Source organism: Salmo salar, unplaced genomic scaffold (genome assembly GCF_905237065.1).
Source record: "Salmo salar unplaced genomic scaffold, Ssal_v3.1, whole genome shotgun sequence".
Taxonomy (NCBI): domain Eukaryota; kingdom Metazoa; phylum Chordata; class Actinopteri; order Salmoniformes; family Salmonidae; genus Salmo; species Salmo salar.
In genome coordinates this window covers 54,003-68,501 of record NW_025548056.1, presented here as the reverse complement: position 1 = coordinate 68,501, position 14,499 = coordinate 54,003, and the positions used below count along the sequence as shown (strand labels likewise).

At 40.6% G+C, this 14,499-nt stretch overlaps 1 gene segment (V, D, J or C); it reads right to left on the bottom strand.

Moving 5' to 3' along the window:
- Positions 1-12,608: 12,608 nt before the first annotated feature.
- Positions 12,609-14,070, bottom strand: LOC123732624 (Ig heavy chain C region-like). The segment is given in 3 exon segments: positions 12,609-13,069; positions 13,408-13,725; positions 13,851-14,070. Coding segments are annotated over 3 exon segments (879 nt in total).
- Between the last annotated feature and the right edge of the window lie 429 nt (positions 14,071-14,499).

The window sequence follows — 14,499 nt, the reverse complement described above, 5'->3', positions numbered from 1 at the left end:
ATTTTAGCACCACTATTGTTTTTACTATTTAACTTCTCAGGGCAACGTGGGACGCCAGCGTCCCACCTGCGGGACACAGCCAGTGAAATATCAGGGCGGCAAATTCAAAAACAACAAAATGTCATAATTCAACTTTCTCAAACATACGACTATTTTACACCATTTTAAAGATACACGTCTCCTTGATGTAACCACATTGTCCGATTTCCAAAGGCTTTACAGCGAAAGCAAAACATTAGATTATGTTAGGAGAGTACATAGACAAAAATAATCACACAGCCATTTTCCAAGCAAGGACATGTGTCAATAAAACCCAAAACACAGCAAAATGAAGCACTAACCTTTGACGATCTTCATCAGATGACACTCCTAGGACATTATGTTACACAATACATGTATGTTTTGTTCGATAAAGTTCATATTTATATCCAAAAACAGCATTTTACATTGGCGCGTGTATGTTCAGAAAATGTATTCCCACCTAAACGTCTGGTGAATGTGCACATCAATTCACAAAAATACTCATCATAAACATTAACAAAATACATAACAATTATTTTAAGAATTATAGATAGACTACTCCTTTATGCAACCGCTGTGTCAGATTTTAAAATGGCTTTACGGAGAAAGCACATTTTTCAATATTCTGAGTACATAGCTCAGCCATCACGGCGAGCTATTCAGGCACCCGCCAAATTCGGGGCAACCTAAACTCAGAATTAGTATTAGAAATATTGTATTACCTTTGCTGATCTTCGTCAGAACGCACTCCCAGGACTGCTACGTCCACTACAAATGTTGTTTTTGTTCCAAATAATCCATATTTATGTCCAAATACCTCCGTTTTGTTCGTGCCTTGAGGTCACTATCCAAAAGCATGATGCGCGAGCGTAATTCGAGACACAAAAAGTCAAAATGTTCCATTACCATTCTTAGAAGCATGTCAAATGCTGTTTAAAATCAATCTTTATGGTATTTTTAAGGTAGAATTGTGATAATATTCCAACCGGACAATAGCATATTCATTCAAGAAGAAAAAGAACGAACAGCGTGCTCTCGTGACTGCGCTTATCCAATCCCTTTGTCCTCAGGCAGTCCACTCAATAACTGAGCTCCTATAATCTGCCCAGTGACAGGAGAAGGCTCAAACCACTTTCTGAAGGCTCTAGACAGTCAATGGAAGCCTTAGGAAGTGCAACGTAACCCCACGGATACTGTAGTTTTGAAAGTGACTAGAAAGAAAAACTACAATTCTCAGATCCCCCACTTCCTGGTTGACTTTTTCCTCAGGTTTTTGCCTGCCATATGAGTTCTGTTATACTCACAGACACCATTCAAACAGTTTTAGAAACTTCACGGTGTTTTCTATCCAAATCTACTAATACTATGCATATTCTAGTTTCTGGGCCAGAGTAGTAACCTGTTTAACCTGTTTAGGATAGGGGGCAGTATTTTCACGGCCGGATTAAAAAACGTACCCGATTTTAATCTGGTTACTACTCTTGCCCAGAAACTAGAATATGCATATTCTAGATTTGGATAGAAAACACCACACTTACATGGCCTTCCTGCCATGTAAGTGGGGTGATTTTTATCTCTTCAAATACTGGGTACAAAACAAGATTGGACATTAAATCCAGTAAATAAGGTTGTTTTTGCCCATGTGTTAATTTTTGTATAAAGACGTAGATGGTTGGAAAAATACATTTATTCTCTTTCGTCAGGTTAAGTTTCCGGTCTGTCTCTCTCTTCTCCCATGCCTTAAAACATGACCACAGTTGTTGTCTGGATGGGTACATTCATGGTTAACTTGGTGTCACATGGGACATTCAAATTAATGTATTACCATTTAGTAAGCTTTACTGATTGCCTCATAAACGTAAGAATGTATAATCATATAGCCTATGAAGAGACCATGGATTATATGCATCACTGCAGAGTGTGCAGAATAATACTGATTTAATTTCCTTATGCCCATCACAACTCTTTCTAAGAGAGGTCTTGGTGGAACCCTGCTTGGTGGTCTCTGAGCTTGGCATTCAACACAGTTTTTACTCTTTACCCTGTCAAGAACCTTTCTGCAGAATCCATGCTCAGCTAATATTTATATGTGATTTTACAGAATCGTAGCACTATTATTTCAATTTGAGTAACACAACTAAAAATGAAAGTCGTATATTAGCTACACATAGTATTACTATATGGAATGTTATCAAATATCACTTTGATATTAAATAAAAGGCTTTTTCACAATTCAATATTCCATACTGTTAAGTCACTGCTAAGTGTTAAGTCAAAGTTGGCTAACCCTCTTCTTTTGGACAGTCAAGATCCTTATGGGCAGCTGTTTTGCTTCAGTTGTGTTAGATTAGGGACAGAGCAAATCCTTGTCATTGTAAAAGATGACTCCAATACACAATGACTTGTACGTGTTTCATGTATTTTCTGCTCTTTCTGAAAAGAAGACAGGTCACAACATAAGGAAAAACTCAGAGAGCCTATTCATCATAAAGAATAGACAGTGTTTCTGAGGTTCGGGACATTTAATTAAAGTATAAGGTTGTCTATCCCTGCTGTTTGCAGATAAGGGTTAGTCAAATGTCTACATGTTCCACAGCCTGTCTCTATCTATATACTGAACAAAAGTATGTAAAGTGTTGGTCCCATGCTTCATGAGCTGAAATAAAAGATCCCAGAAAGGCTCCATACACACAAAAAGCTTATTTCTCTCAAATTTTGTGCACACATTTTTTTACATCCCTATTAGTGAGCATTTCTCCTTTGCCAATATAATCCATCCACCTAACAGTTGTGGAATATCAAGAAGCTGATTAAACAGCATGATCATAACACAGATCCACCTTGTGCTGGGGACAATAAAAGGCCACAGATGTGGCACAATGCCACAGATGTCTCAAATCTTGAGGGAGTGTGCAATTGGCATGCTGACTGCAGGAAGGTCCACCAGAGCTGTTGCCAGATAATTTTATGTAAATTTCTCTACCAAAAGCCTTGGAGGCCAAGGTCGTTTTAGAGAATTCAGCAGTACATCCAACCCGCCTCACAACCACAGAGCACATGTAACCACGCCAGCCCAGGACCTCCACATCCGGCTTCTTCACGTTTGGAATCGTCTGAGACCAGCCACCTGGACAGCTGATGAAACTGAGGAGTATTTCTGTCTGTAATAAAGCCATTTTGTGGGGAAAGACTCATTCTGAGTGGGTGGGCCTGTGTCCTCCCAGGCCCACCATTGGCTGCATCCCTGCCCAGTCATGTGAAATTAGGGCCTAATGAATTTATTTCAATTGAACGATTTCTTTATATGAACTGTAGCTCAGTAAAATCTTTGAAATTGTAGCATGTTGCGTTTTATATTTTTGTTCAGTATATGTCTGAGGAGTTTTTGTAAATCTCCACCACACATTCACATCACTGTGCCCAGCATGCCCAGTAATACACAGCAGAATCCTCTGCCTTCAGACCAGACAGATTCAGATGTGTCATGCTCACTGAGCTGTCTTTGGTCAGTTCAATCTGTCCGTCCAGGGTTTCGGCATAGCCCACTGCTCCAGTATTGGTGTTGATCCAGCCCATCCATTCCAATGGTTTTCCTTTAGGTTGGTGAATACAGTTTGTACCATATGTTGTAAAGGTATACCCAGCTCATCTACAGCAGAAGTTGAAAGTTTCTCCAGGCTTGTTCTGGAGGGAATGGACTGCATTCTCTAAATCAGGTCTACATGATCAGAGTAAGAGAGAGGGGAAACAAGGGGAGAGGAGAGAGGACATAGGGTGGAATATTGAGGGAAAACATGAAGGAATTGTACATCTTTGCTCAGCTCAGGAAGAGTTGATGAGGAGTAAAACTAACCAGAACTCACAGGACAGACAGGTAAATGTTTCCCTTCATACTAAGGGTGGAGATATTAACTCAGCTGCTCCATACAACACAACAATACAACAAGTCATCAGCAGAACAGAAGTATATATGAACTCTGAGGGATCTGGATTTACATCATGATGTCGTGGTTGAGGGTCTGAGGACTTCTACAGGACTGGTGTCCCGTCCTCAGGACGGTTAAGCTAACGTAGGCTAATGTGATTAGCATGAGATTGTAAGAAAAATAACAAAATCCCAGGACATAGACATATCTGATATAGGCAGAAAGCTTAAATTCTTGTTAATCTAACTGGATTACCTTTGATGTTCTTCGTCAGAATGCACTGAATGCACTCCCAGGACTTCTACTTCAACAACAAATGTTGTTTTGGTTCCAAATAATCCATAGTTATATCCAAATACCGCCGTTTTGTTCATGCGTTCAGGTAACTATCCAAACGGTGACGCGCGAGCGCATTTCGTGACAAAACATTTCAAAATATTCCATTACCGTACTTAGAAACATGTCAAACGCTGTTTTAAATCAATTTTTATGCTACTTTTCTCGTAAAATAGCGATAATACTCCAACCGGACAACGCGCGTCACCCTTCAGATAGTGACCTCAACGCACGAAAAAAACTGAGCTATTTCAATATAACTATGGATTATTTCGAACCAAAACAACATTTGTTGTTGAAGTAGAAGTCCTGGGAGTGCATTCTGACGAAGAACAGCAAAGGTAATCCAATTTTCCTTATAGTAATTCTGAGTTTAGTAAGCACCAAACTTGATGGGTGTCAAATTAGCTAGCCTGTGACGGCCGAGCTATCTACTCAGAATATTGCAAAATGTGCTTTCGCCGAAAAGCTATTTTAAAATCTGACACCGCGATTGCAGAAAGGAGTTCTGTATCTATAATTCTTAAAATATATATTTTTTTTGTGAACGTTTATCGTGAGTAATTTAGTAAATTCACCGGAAGTTTGCGGTGGGTATGCTAGTTCTGAACATCACATTCTCATGTAAAAAGCTGTTTTTTGATAAAAATATGAACTTGATTGAACAAAACATGCATGTGTTGTATAACATAATGTCCTAGGAGTGTCATCTGATGAAGATCATCAAAGGTTAGTGCTGCATTTAGCTGTGGTTTTGTTTTTTGTGACATATATGCTTGCTTTGAAAATGGCTGTGTGATTATTTTTGGCAGGGTACTCTCCTGACATAATCTAATGTTTTGCTTTCGCTGTAAAGCCTTTTTGAAATTGGACAATGTGGTTAGATTAACGAGAGTCTTGTCTTTAAAATGGTGTAAAATAGTTGATTGTTTGAGAAAATTGAATTGTGGTATTTTAGTTGGTTTTGTATTTCGCGCCGTGCGATGCCATTGGCTGTTGGCTAGGGGTTCCTTAACAGGTTAATGTGCTTCTTCTTGAGCCACTCCTTTGTTGCCTTGGTCGTGTGTTTTGGGTCATTGTCATGCTGGAATACCCATCCACGACCCATTTTCAATGCCCTGGCTGAGGGAAGGAGGTTCTCACCCAAGATTTGACGGTACATGGCCCCGTCCATCGTCCCTTTGATGCAGTGAAGTTGTCCTGTCCCCTTAGCAGAAAAACACCACCTCCATGTTTTAAGGTGGAGATGGTGTTCTTGGGGTCATAGGCAGCATTCCTCCCCCTCCAAACATGGCGAGTTGAGTTGATGTCAAAGAGCTCCATTTTGGTCTCATTTGACCACAACACTTTCACCAGTTGTCCTCTGAGTCATTCAGATGTTCATTGGCAAACTTCAGACGGGCATGTATATGTATTCTTGAGCAGGGGGACCTTGCGGGCGCTGCAGGATTTCAGTCCTTCACGGCGTAGTGTGTTACCAATTGTTTTCTTGGTGACTATGGTCCCAGCTGCCTTGAAATCATTGACAAGATCCTCCCGTGTAGTTCTGGGCTGATTCCTCACCATTCTCATGATCATTGCAACTCCACGAGGTGAGATCTTGCATGGAGCCCCAGGCCGAGGGATATTGACAGTTCTTTTGTGTTTCATCTATTTGCGAATAATCGCACCAAATGTTGTCACCTTCTTACCAAGCTGCTTGGCGATGGTCTTGTATCCCATTCCAGCCTTATGTAGGCCTACAATCTTGTCCCTGACATCCTTGGAGAGCTCTTTGGTCTTGGCCATGGTGGAGAGTTTGGAATCTGATTGATTGATTGCTTCTGTGGACAGGTGTCTTTTTTATTTCTGTGGACAGGTGTCTTTTTTACAGGTAACAAGCTGCGGTTAGGAGCACTCCCTTTAAGAGTGTGCTCCTAATCTCAGCTCGTTACCTGTATAAAAGACACCTGGGAGCCAGAAATCTTTCTGATTGAGAGGGGGTCAAATACTCATTTCCCTCATTAAAATGCAAATCAATTTCTAACATTTTTGACATGCGTTTTTCTGGATATTTTTGTTGTTATTCTGTCTCTCACTGTTCAAATAAACCTACCATTAAAATTATAGACTGATCCTTTCTTTGACAGTGGGCAAAAATCAGCAGAGGATCAAATACTTTTTCCCCCACTGTACCTGCATGGCTGTGGAGTGACCCTTCTCATCTCTCCGTGGGAGGCGAACAGGGCAATGTCTGAGTAGATTATCTTTCCCGCCACAGTATAGGCAGAGTCCTTCTTGGATCCGCCTTTGACGTTCGATACATGGGAGAGGAGCATGGCCCAACTGCATAAGCAGTCAAACAATTAAACATGGAGGTGGAAACATTGTGCTTTGGGGGTGTTTTTCTGCTAAGGGGACAGGTCAACTTCACCGCATCATTTGACGGGGCCATGTACTGTCAAATCTTGGGTGAGAACCTCCTTCCCTCAGCCAGGGCATTGAAAATGGTTCGTGGATGGGCATTCCAGCATGACAATGACCCAAACACATGGCCAAGGCAACAAAGGAGTGGCTTAAGAAGAAGCACATTAAGGTCCTGGAGTGGCCTAGCCAGTCTCCAGACCTTAATCCCATAGAAAATCTGTGGAGGGAGCTGAAGGTTCGAGTTGCCAAACGTCAGCCTCGAAACCTTAATGACTTGGAGAAGATCTGCAAAGAGGAGTGGGACAAAAAAATTATCCTGAGATGTGTGCAAACCTGGTGGCCAACTACAAGAAAAGTCTGACCTCTGTGATTGCCAACTAGGGTTTTGCCACCAAGTACTAAGTCATGTTTTGCAGAGAGGTCAAATACTTATTTCCCTAATTAAAATGCAAATCCTTTTATAACATTTTTGACATGCGTTTTTCTGGATTTTTTTGTTGTTATTCTGTCTCTCACTGTTCAAATAAACCTACCATTAAAATGATAGACTGATCATTTCTTTGTAGGCAAACGTACAAAATCAGCAGGGGATCAAATACTTTTTTTCCCCCACTGTACCTATATAGACATAAAAACCTTTTTGGCATATACCTTTATTATTCCGCACAAACCCTACCACCCTTCCCCCAATTGGAGTAGACTAATAAACAATAACACTTAGGCTTCTACCTCCAGTTTATACATCTTATACACATTTTACAGACACAATCTATTTTACAATAGTTATATTTTGTTTGTTTTTAGTCCTTCCTCTATTTCTGATGTCCATCCAGTTTGATTTATATTTGTAACTGTGCTATTTCACAACATTTTTGAACCTATATACATTTTACAGACCCCATATGTTTTACATTGGTTATCTTGTTATTAGTCCATCCCCTCAGCTCCATTCAACCCCTCCCATCTATCTCTCAACACCATCCATTTTAGATTTCTATTTGCCATATATTTTTCAACTGTGCCGTGATGCTTCACAAAAGTACTGAACCTTTCTATTCTCATAGCTTCTACAGATTGTAAATTAAAAAGAATCATTTTTGCTGAAATAAGTATTAAATTATTGATTGATTGACTATGGCTTTTCAAATCACCCAGTATTGCTATCTGCAGCGTTAGTTCTAGGCAAATGTTGCAATACTTCAGCTATTCTTGGACCTGTGACCAAAAACGAGCTACTTATGGACAATACCAAAATAAATGATCTAATGACTCTGCCTCCTTACAGCAAAATCTGCAGAGCTGGGAAGATTGTATCCCCCATATATATAACATTCTCTTGGTGGCAAGAATTTTGCATAGTAATTTCAATTGAAAAATTGGAAGTTTTGAATCCGGCGTTGCTTTGCGTATTAATTCATAAACCATGTGCCATGGAATGGGTACATCGAAAACCTCTTCCCAACTATTTTGCAATTTGTATGGCACAGCTATCCATTTTTTGGTCCTTAAATGAAATTGGTATATGTTTTTATTTATCATACTTTTCTTTAACCATTTATGTTCTTTAATACCGAGGCCGACATACAAGTTCCTTACTTTTTTCCCCTTCTACTTGCCTCTTCCATTTTTGTGGAAGTGCTGCAATTAGTTGGTTGTAATTTTGGGTAGAGCAGACATTTCCATATGTCTGTGTTAGCTGCATGTGTGACATAACTCCACCAGTACTATTTATGATATCATTCACTAAAATTATACCTTTTTTAAAAATTTCTTCGAAAAATACAATTTTTGAACATAGGATGAGACATTCCTACCAATTTACTAGACAACCAGTTTGGATTTAAGTATAACTTTTGTATGACTGATGCCTTTAGTGAGAGGTCGAATGCTTTAATATTTAATCATTTCTGCCCTCCGAATTGATATTCGTCATATAAATTGGCCCTTTTAGTTGTGTAGGCCCTTTGAACTGTGTTCTCAGGCCCAGAAAGTCAGATTCTAAATTGGCCCTTTGAACTGTGTTCTTGTGGAGACGTCCTCAGTCAGGGTGATCTGGCCTTTCAGGGATTCTGAGTAATCTGGTGCATCTGTTGAACTAGATTTAACTCTCCCAATCAATTACAGAGCTTTGCCTGGTTTCTGCCTTATCCAGTTCATGTTTTAGCTTGTCATGTCAAACCCAGAGATTTTACAGGACAATTTAACAGTTTCACCCGAGAAGGCTAACTGATCCATCTCATCACAGCAAACTCCTGCAAACATTATGAAGGTCATTCAATAAATTATTATTTCAACAGATGTAACTTATCTGGTGAAAATGTCCTGGCTTCATACTCAATTATCCATGCTAGTGTGAAAATAACAAACGCACAGCTGTTCAAAATCATTCTGGTTTCTGAAATATCATATAACTCTAGTAACTATTGTATGAGTTGAATGATGAGTTGGCAACATGCTGCAGAAGGGGAAGGGAAGTAAGTTTGCATAGCTTGCCCTCTGGAGGTTGGCCACAGCTGGCACTGGGCTATTCAACTTATCTCCTGTAGGTTCTACACCTATCACTGAAATTGTCTTACCATTTATTACAAAATGCTGCATAGGATAGACCTTTCCCATCTTTTCCATCATTACATTCCATATTCAAAAATAATGATGTTGAAGAGCACTGGAGATCAAATCAAAGTTGCAATAACACCTGCAAATCATATACACGACCAATAAACTTTGATTTGGTTTGACCTCCAGCACTATTCAACATCATTCTCTCTGAATAATACTTACTCTATTATATGTAGCAGAGATGAGGGCCAGTATCTTATTACAGTAAAAAATACTTCCTTCATGGTGTGACTTCAGATTTCCACTAGATGATAATGTTTAGCTGGTTTACAAGAGCTGCTATCCTCAAGCTCCCTGTAGTTGTTAGCAGAAGTAGCCTCATGCGCTGAATGCAAGTGTTGCTGTGGACAGCAGCTCTGATGCCTGGCAGCCTGTTAGTCTCCAGTAGCATTTACACACATAGTAAGTGACCTGTATCTAAGTCAATGGTTCCCAACCAGAAGTATTGTTATGGCAACAAAAAGAAAGGATTAAATGTAATACACCTTCTTATACACCTTATGTAAAAAAGTATGTGGACACCCTTCAAATTAGTGGATTTGGCTATTACAGCCAGACCTATTGCTGACAAGTGTATAAAATCTAGCACACAGCCATGCAATCTCCATACACAAACATTGGCAGCAATATGGCCTTAGTGAAGATCTCAGGGATTTTCACTGTTGCACCGTCATAGGATGCCACCTTTCCAACAAGTCAGTTCGTCAAATTTCTGGCCGGCTAGAGCTGCCCCGGTTATTGTGAAGTGGATACGTCTAAGAGCAACAACGGCTCAGCCCTGAAGTGGTAGGCAACACAAGCTCACAGAACGGGACCATCGAGTGCTGAAGAGCATAGCGCATTAAACAATCATCTTTCCTCGGTTGCAACACTCACTACCGAGTTCCAAACTGCCTCTGGAAGCAACGCCAGAACAATAACTATTTGTCGGGAGCTTCATGAAATGGGTTTCTATGGCAGAGCAGCCACACGCAAGCCTAAGATCATAATGCACAATGCCAACTGTTGGCTGGAGTGGTGTAAAGCTCACTGCCATTGGACTCTGGAGCATTGGAAACGCGTCCTCTGGAGTGATGCTTCACCATCTGGCAGTCCGATGGACGAATCTGGGTTTGGCGGTTGCCAGGAGAACGCTACCTGCCCGAATGCATAGTGTCAACTGTAAAGTTTGGTGTAGGAGGAATAATGGTCTGGGGCTATTTTTCATGGTTCGGGCTAGGCCCCTTAATTCAAGTGAAGGGAAATCTTAATGCTACAGCATACTGTGCAATGACATTCTAGACGATTCTGTGCTTCCAACTTTGTAGCAACAGTTTGGGGAAGAGCCTTTCCTGTTTCAGCATGACAATGTCCCATTGCACAAAATGAGGTCAATAAAGAAATGGTTTGTCAAGATCAGTGTGGAAGAACTTGACTGGCCTGCACAGAGCCTTGACCTATTGACCTATTGCTCTTGTGGCTGAATGGAAGCAAGTCACTGGATTAATGTTCCAACATCTAGTGGAAAGCCTTCCCAGAAGAGTGGAGGCTGTTATAGCAGCAACGGGGAGACCAACTCCACATGATTTTGGAATGAGATGTTTGTCGAGCAGGTGTCCACATACATTTGGTCATTTAGTGCATCTCCTAGATATAGGACAGACACATTTTATGAATGTGTTATTTATGAATGTGTTATTCAATGCATGGAAATTAAACAATCGGGCTAAACCTAATCATACTTTCCTGTGCTTAAACGGTTTTCACAGACAAAGTAAAATGATGCAAAGGACTTTGCCCCTTGTTGCATGCCCCTCAAATTATACAAATATGACAACAGTCTGAGCGCACTGGACTTGAAACAACATTACAGATGTAACCATGTTCCATTTAATGTATTATCTGACTGCCACTAGTGCTCTCAAGTCAAAATGACATGTGCATTCATTTTTTGAGTATCCCAAAAAATTATTAAGATTAGGACAAGTTCCCAGGCACACCAGTGTGCCGCGGCACGTCGGTTGGGAACCACTGATCTAAGTTACCAAATAACAACTTCTAAAACTGACCTATGTTTGAATTAAATTAATGACTTTTATGACACAGAAGATAATTCAAACCTATTGGAAACTGTGGAAAAACACATTGTGTGTGAAGTAGCCCAAATTTCATACCCCCAAGACATGCAATGATATGCTAACCTTTCACCATTAAAATAACAGGGGGAGGTTTGAATTATTTGGGGGGTATAATATTTCTGCCTCTGTAACTCACTCATCATTTTTCACGATTCATTCAGGACTGTCCGTAATCATAGTAGCGTCCACATTAATGTAAATGGGTTTAGAAATGTATTCTGTTCTTATTTTCAATAAAAGTGACTCCAAAATGACACAGTACATTATTTACAATGTATTTCATTGGAAACAAAACTATCTGAAACACAACCAAAACAAACAACAAAAGCATTGAACAAATTTGTAGTCACAAGCTTAATGTAATTATTGTGTGCTCGGAATTTGGGACCAAATACTAAACTTTTGACTACTTTAACACACATACTGTATAATAAGTGGATTTGTCCATATACTTTTGGTCCCCTCAAATTTTGGGACTATAGTATGTACAAAATGTGCTGTAATTTCTAAACTGTTCACCAGATATAGATTAAAATTCTCGTATTAAATCTGCCGGTCTGCATTTTAACCTTTATCATATTCTAACAAATACAGCTACATGAGTTCAAATGATATGGACACACACAGACACACACATCAACACACAAAGAACAAATGAAACTGCAGACTTATATCTTGGCCTAATATTACCATGCACACCCACTCACATTACATCAAGCTACACCTTTACACTAAATAGTACATCCATGACCACCTTACTGGAAGCATAGTACTACTATGTAGGCTATTCAGTGATGTTGTCTTTTCATGACAAACAATTGTCTTCATTCTGTTTTTATATATACAATAGACCAGTATATTTTTCTAAGACTTGAAGTAATTGATATACAAACACCAAACCATGTGATCTCATATGCGGTATTGTTTATTAGCCAGCCCCCACATTAGGAAAACACATTGAACAATGACAGATGACAACACAATAGGACTGACATCTTACATAACAGTAGACTGGACATTAGACACATTAGACAATATACATGTCTACAGTCAACAAAATAATGACAACACTAACATGTTAACTTTAACTCAACAATGACAACAATAACATGTTAACTTTAACTCAACAATGACAACAATAACATGTTAACTTTAACTCAACAATGACAACACTAACATGTTAACTTCAACTCAAGGACAACAATGAATAGAGGACAACAGGGGACATGCATAGTAATTGGCTATTTTGACCCACAGAGGAGGTAATAAGGAGACACAACGACACAACCCACACAGATCAATATCAGTTGTCCTCACATGATTTACCCATGGACTTCGACACATCCCTCCCCTTAAGTGCGGTGTTGTTGTCCGAGCCTGCGTGCTTGACGGCGCATGTGAAAAGCACATTTGTCTCCCACTCCTTCTTGGTGGTGGTGAAGACACTGGTGACGGAGTAGTCGCCTTTTTGGGTTTTCTGAGGAGGGCTGGTGACCCCCTCCTGGTACTGACCGCTGTCCACCTGCCACATGATGTAGACGTCACATAGAGATGGGCAGACCACCAGGCACACCAGAGTCACTTCCCCCTCCTTCTTGGTGTCTTCCTCCGGTAGAAGGTGGACGGACACTGAAGGGGCTTCACCTGCAAGAGGATTGATTTGAAGGAGAAACGTTACACTCATGTACATGGAGGTACATGTGAACACCAGTATGTGAATATCAGTTTAAAATGAACCTAGTGGTCCTTAACCCTGGTTCTGGAGCAACACAGGGGTGTGCAGGTTTCTGTTCTAGTCCAGCACTAAAACACCTGATTCAACTAAGCAAAGGAGATGATAAGTTAATGATTAGTTGATTTGCTGACTCAGGTGTGTTAGCGCTGGGCTGGAGCAAATGTCTGCACATCCTGTGCCTCCCTCTCCAGAACCTGGAGTATGTGACCATGTATCACAAGCAGATTGAGACATCTCAGTGACCTACTTCCTTTGGTGAAGCTGAGGTGCTGAATGACCGGTGTGTCTTCACCACTCTTCATGGCAGAACACTGGACTTTGATCACATTGGTCCAGTCCTTCTGGCCTATGGTCAGAGTACTGACCATGCTGTTCAGGTTGCCCTTTGATTCAATATCTTTCAGATCGATGCCATCAGTCTTGGCCTATTCATTGACCTGCCAGGTGATATTGGTACCAGACACTATGTCCTGGTCTGTACCAGTGATGACACATTCCAGCACTGCTTGGTTGTCCAAGAACACCTCTTTCACACTCGGTGGGTTCAGAGTCACTGTCAGTGGTTCTGAAAGGGGAGAGCAGCAGTGTGAAAGCAGGATATGTTACTGATGAGGAAATAGACAAAATAATAGACATACTGTATGTGAGCATGACATCAAATTGTAGTACAGTCTACTCCTATGTACAGACCTGTTTTGTAGATTGTCTTGATGGTGGTTTGTCCCTGGTGCTGCACCAAACAGCTGTACTTGACCTTGTTGTTCCAGTCAGTGTTGGTGACCTTCAGCAGACTGCTGGTTGAGAAGAGGCCTGATGGCTGTTGGCCTACAGTTGGGGTCAGGCCCTCCACCTCTGTGTCATTCTTCTTCCAGGTGACAGTGACTTTCTCGGAGGCAAAATCTTCAATCATGCACATCAGGTACTGGGTTGTGTCAATGGGCACCGACTGCAAAGACACAGTTGGAGGCTTTGAGAGTGAGTAGCAGGAGGTACAAATGTCCGCATGTTAGTTTAACTTCTTATTGAAATAATTCTGATATTTTCAAAGACATCCAGGGTAAAACCCTTATAATCAGGTTTTATAAAAAGAAAAAGTTTACACCACAAACATTAAAATACAATCTATAGAAAAATACAATATGATGACCACATCTTACCTGGTTTATTGATGACTGCTGTCTTTCCACCTCCAGGATGTTCCACAGAACACCTGAAAGACTTTGAGTTTTCCCAGACATTAGCCACACGGACCTGACTGACTCCTATGTAGGCTCCCCCGCTCTGAAACAACGGGTACTGGACAAAGTCCGTCAGCGGACTCCCTCTGGTGTCTGTCTAT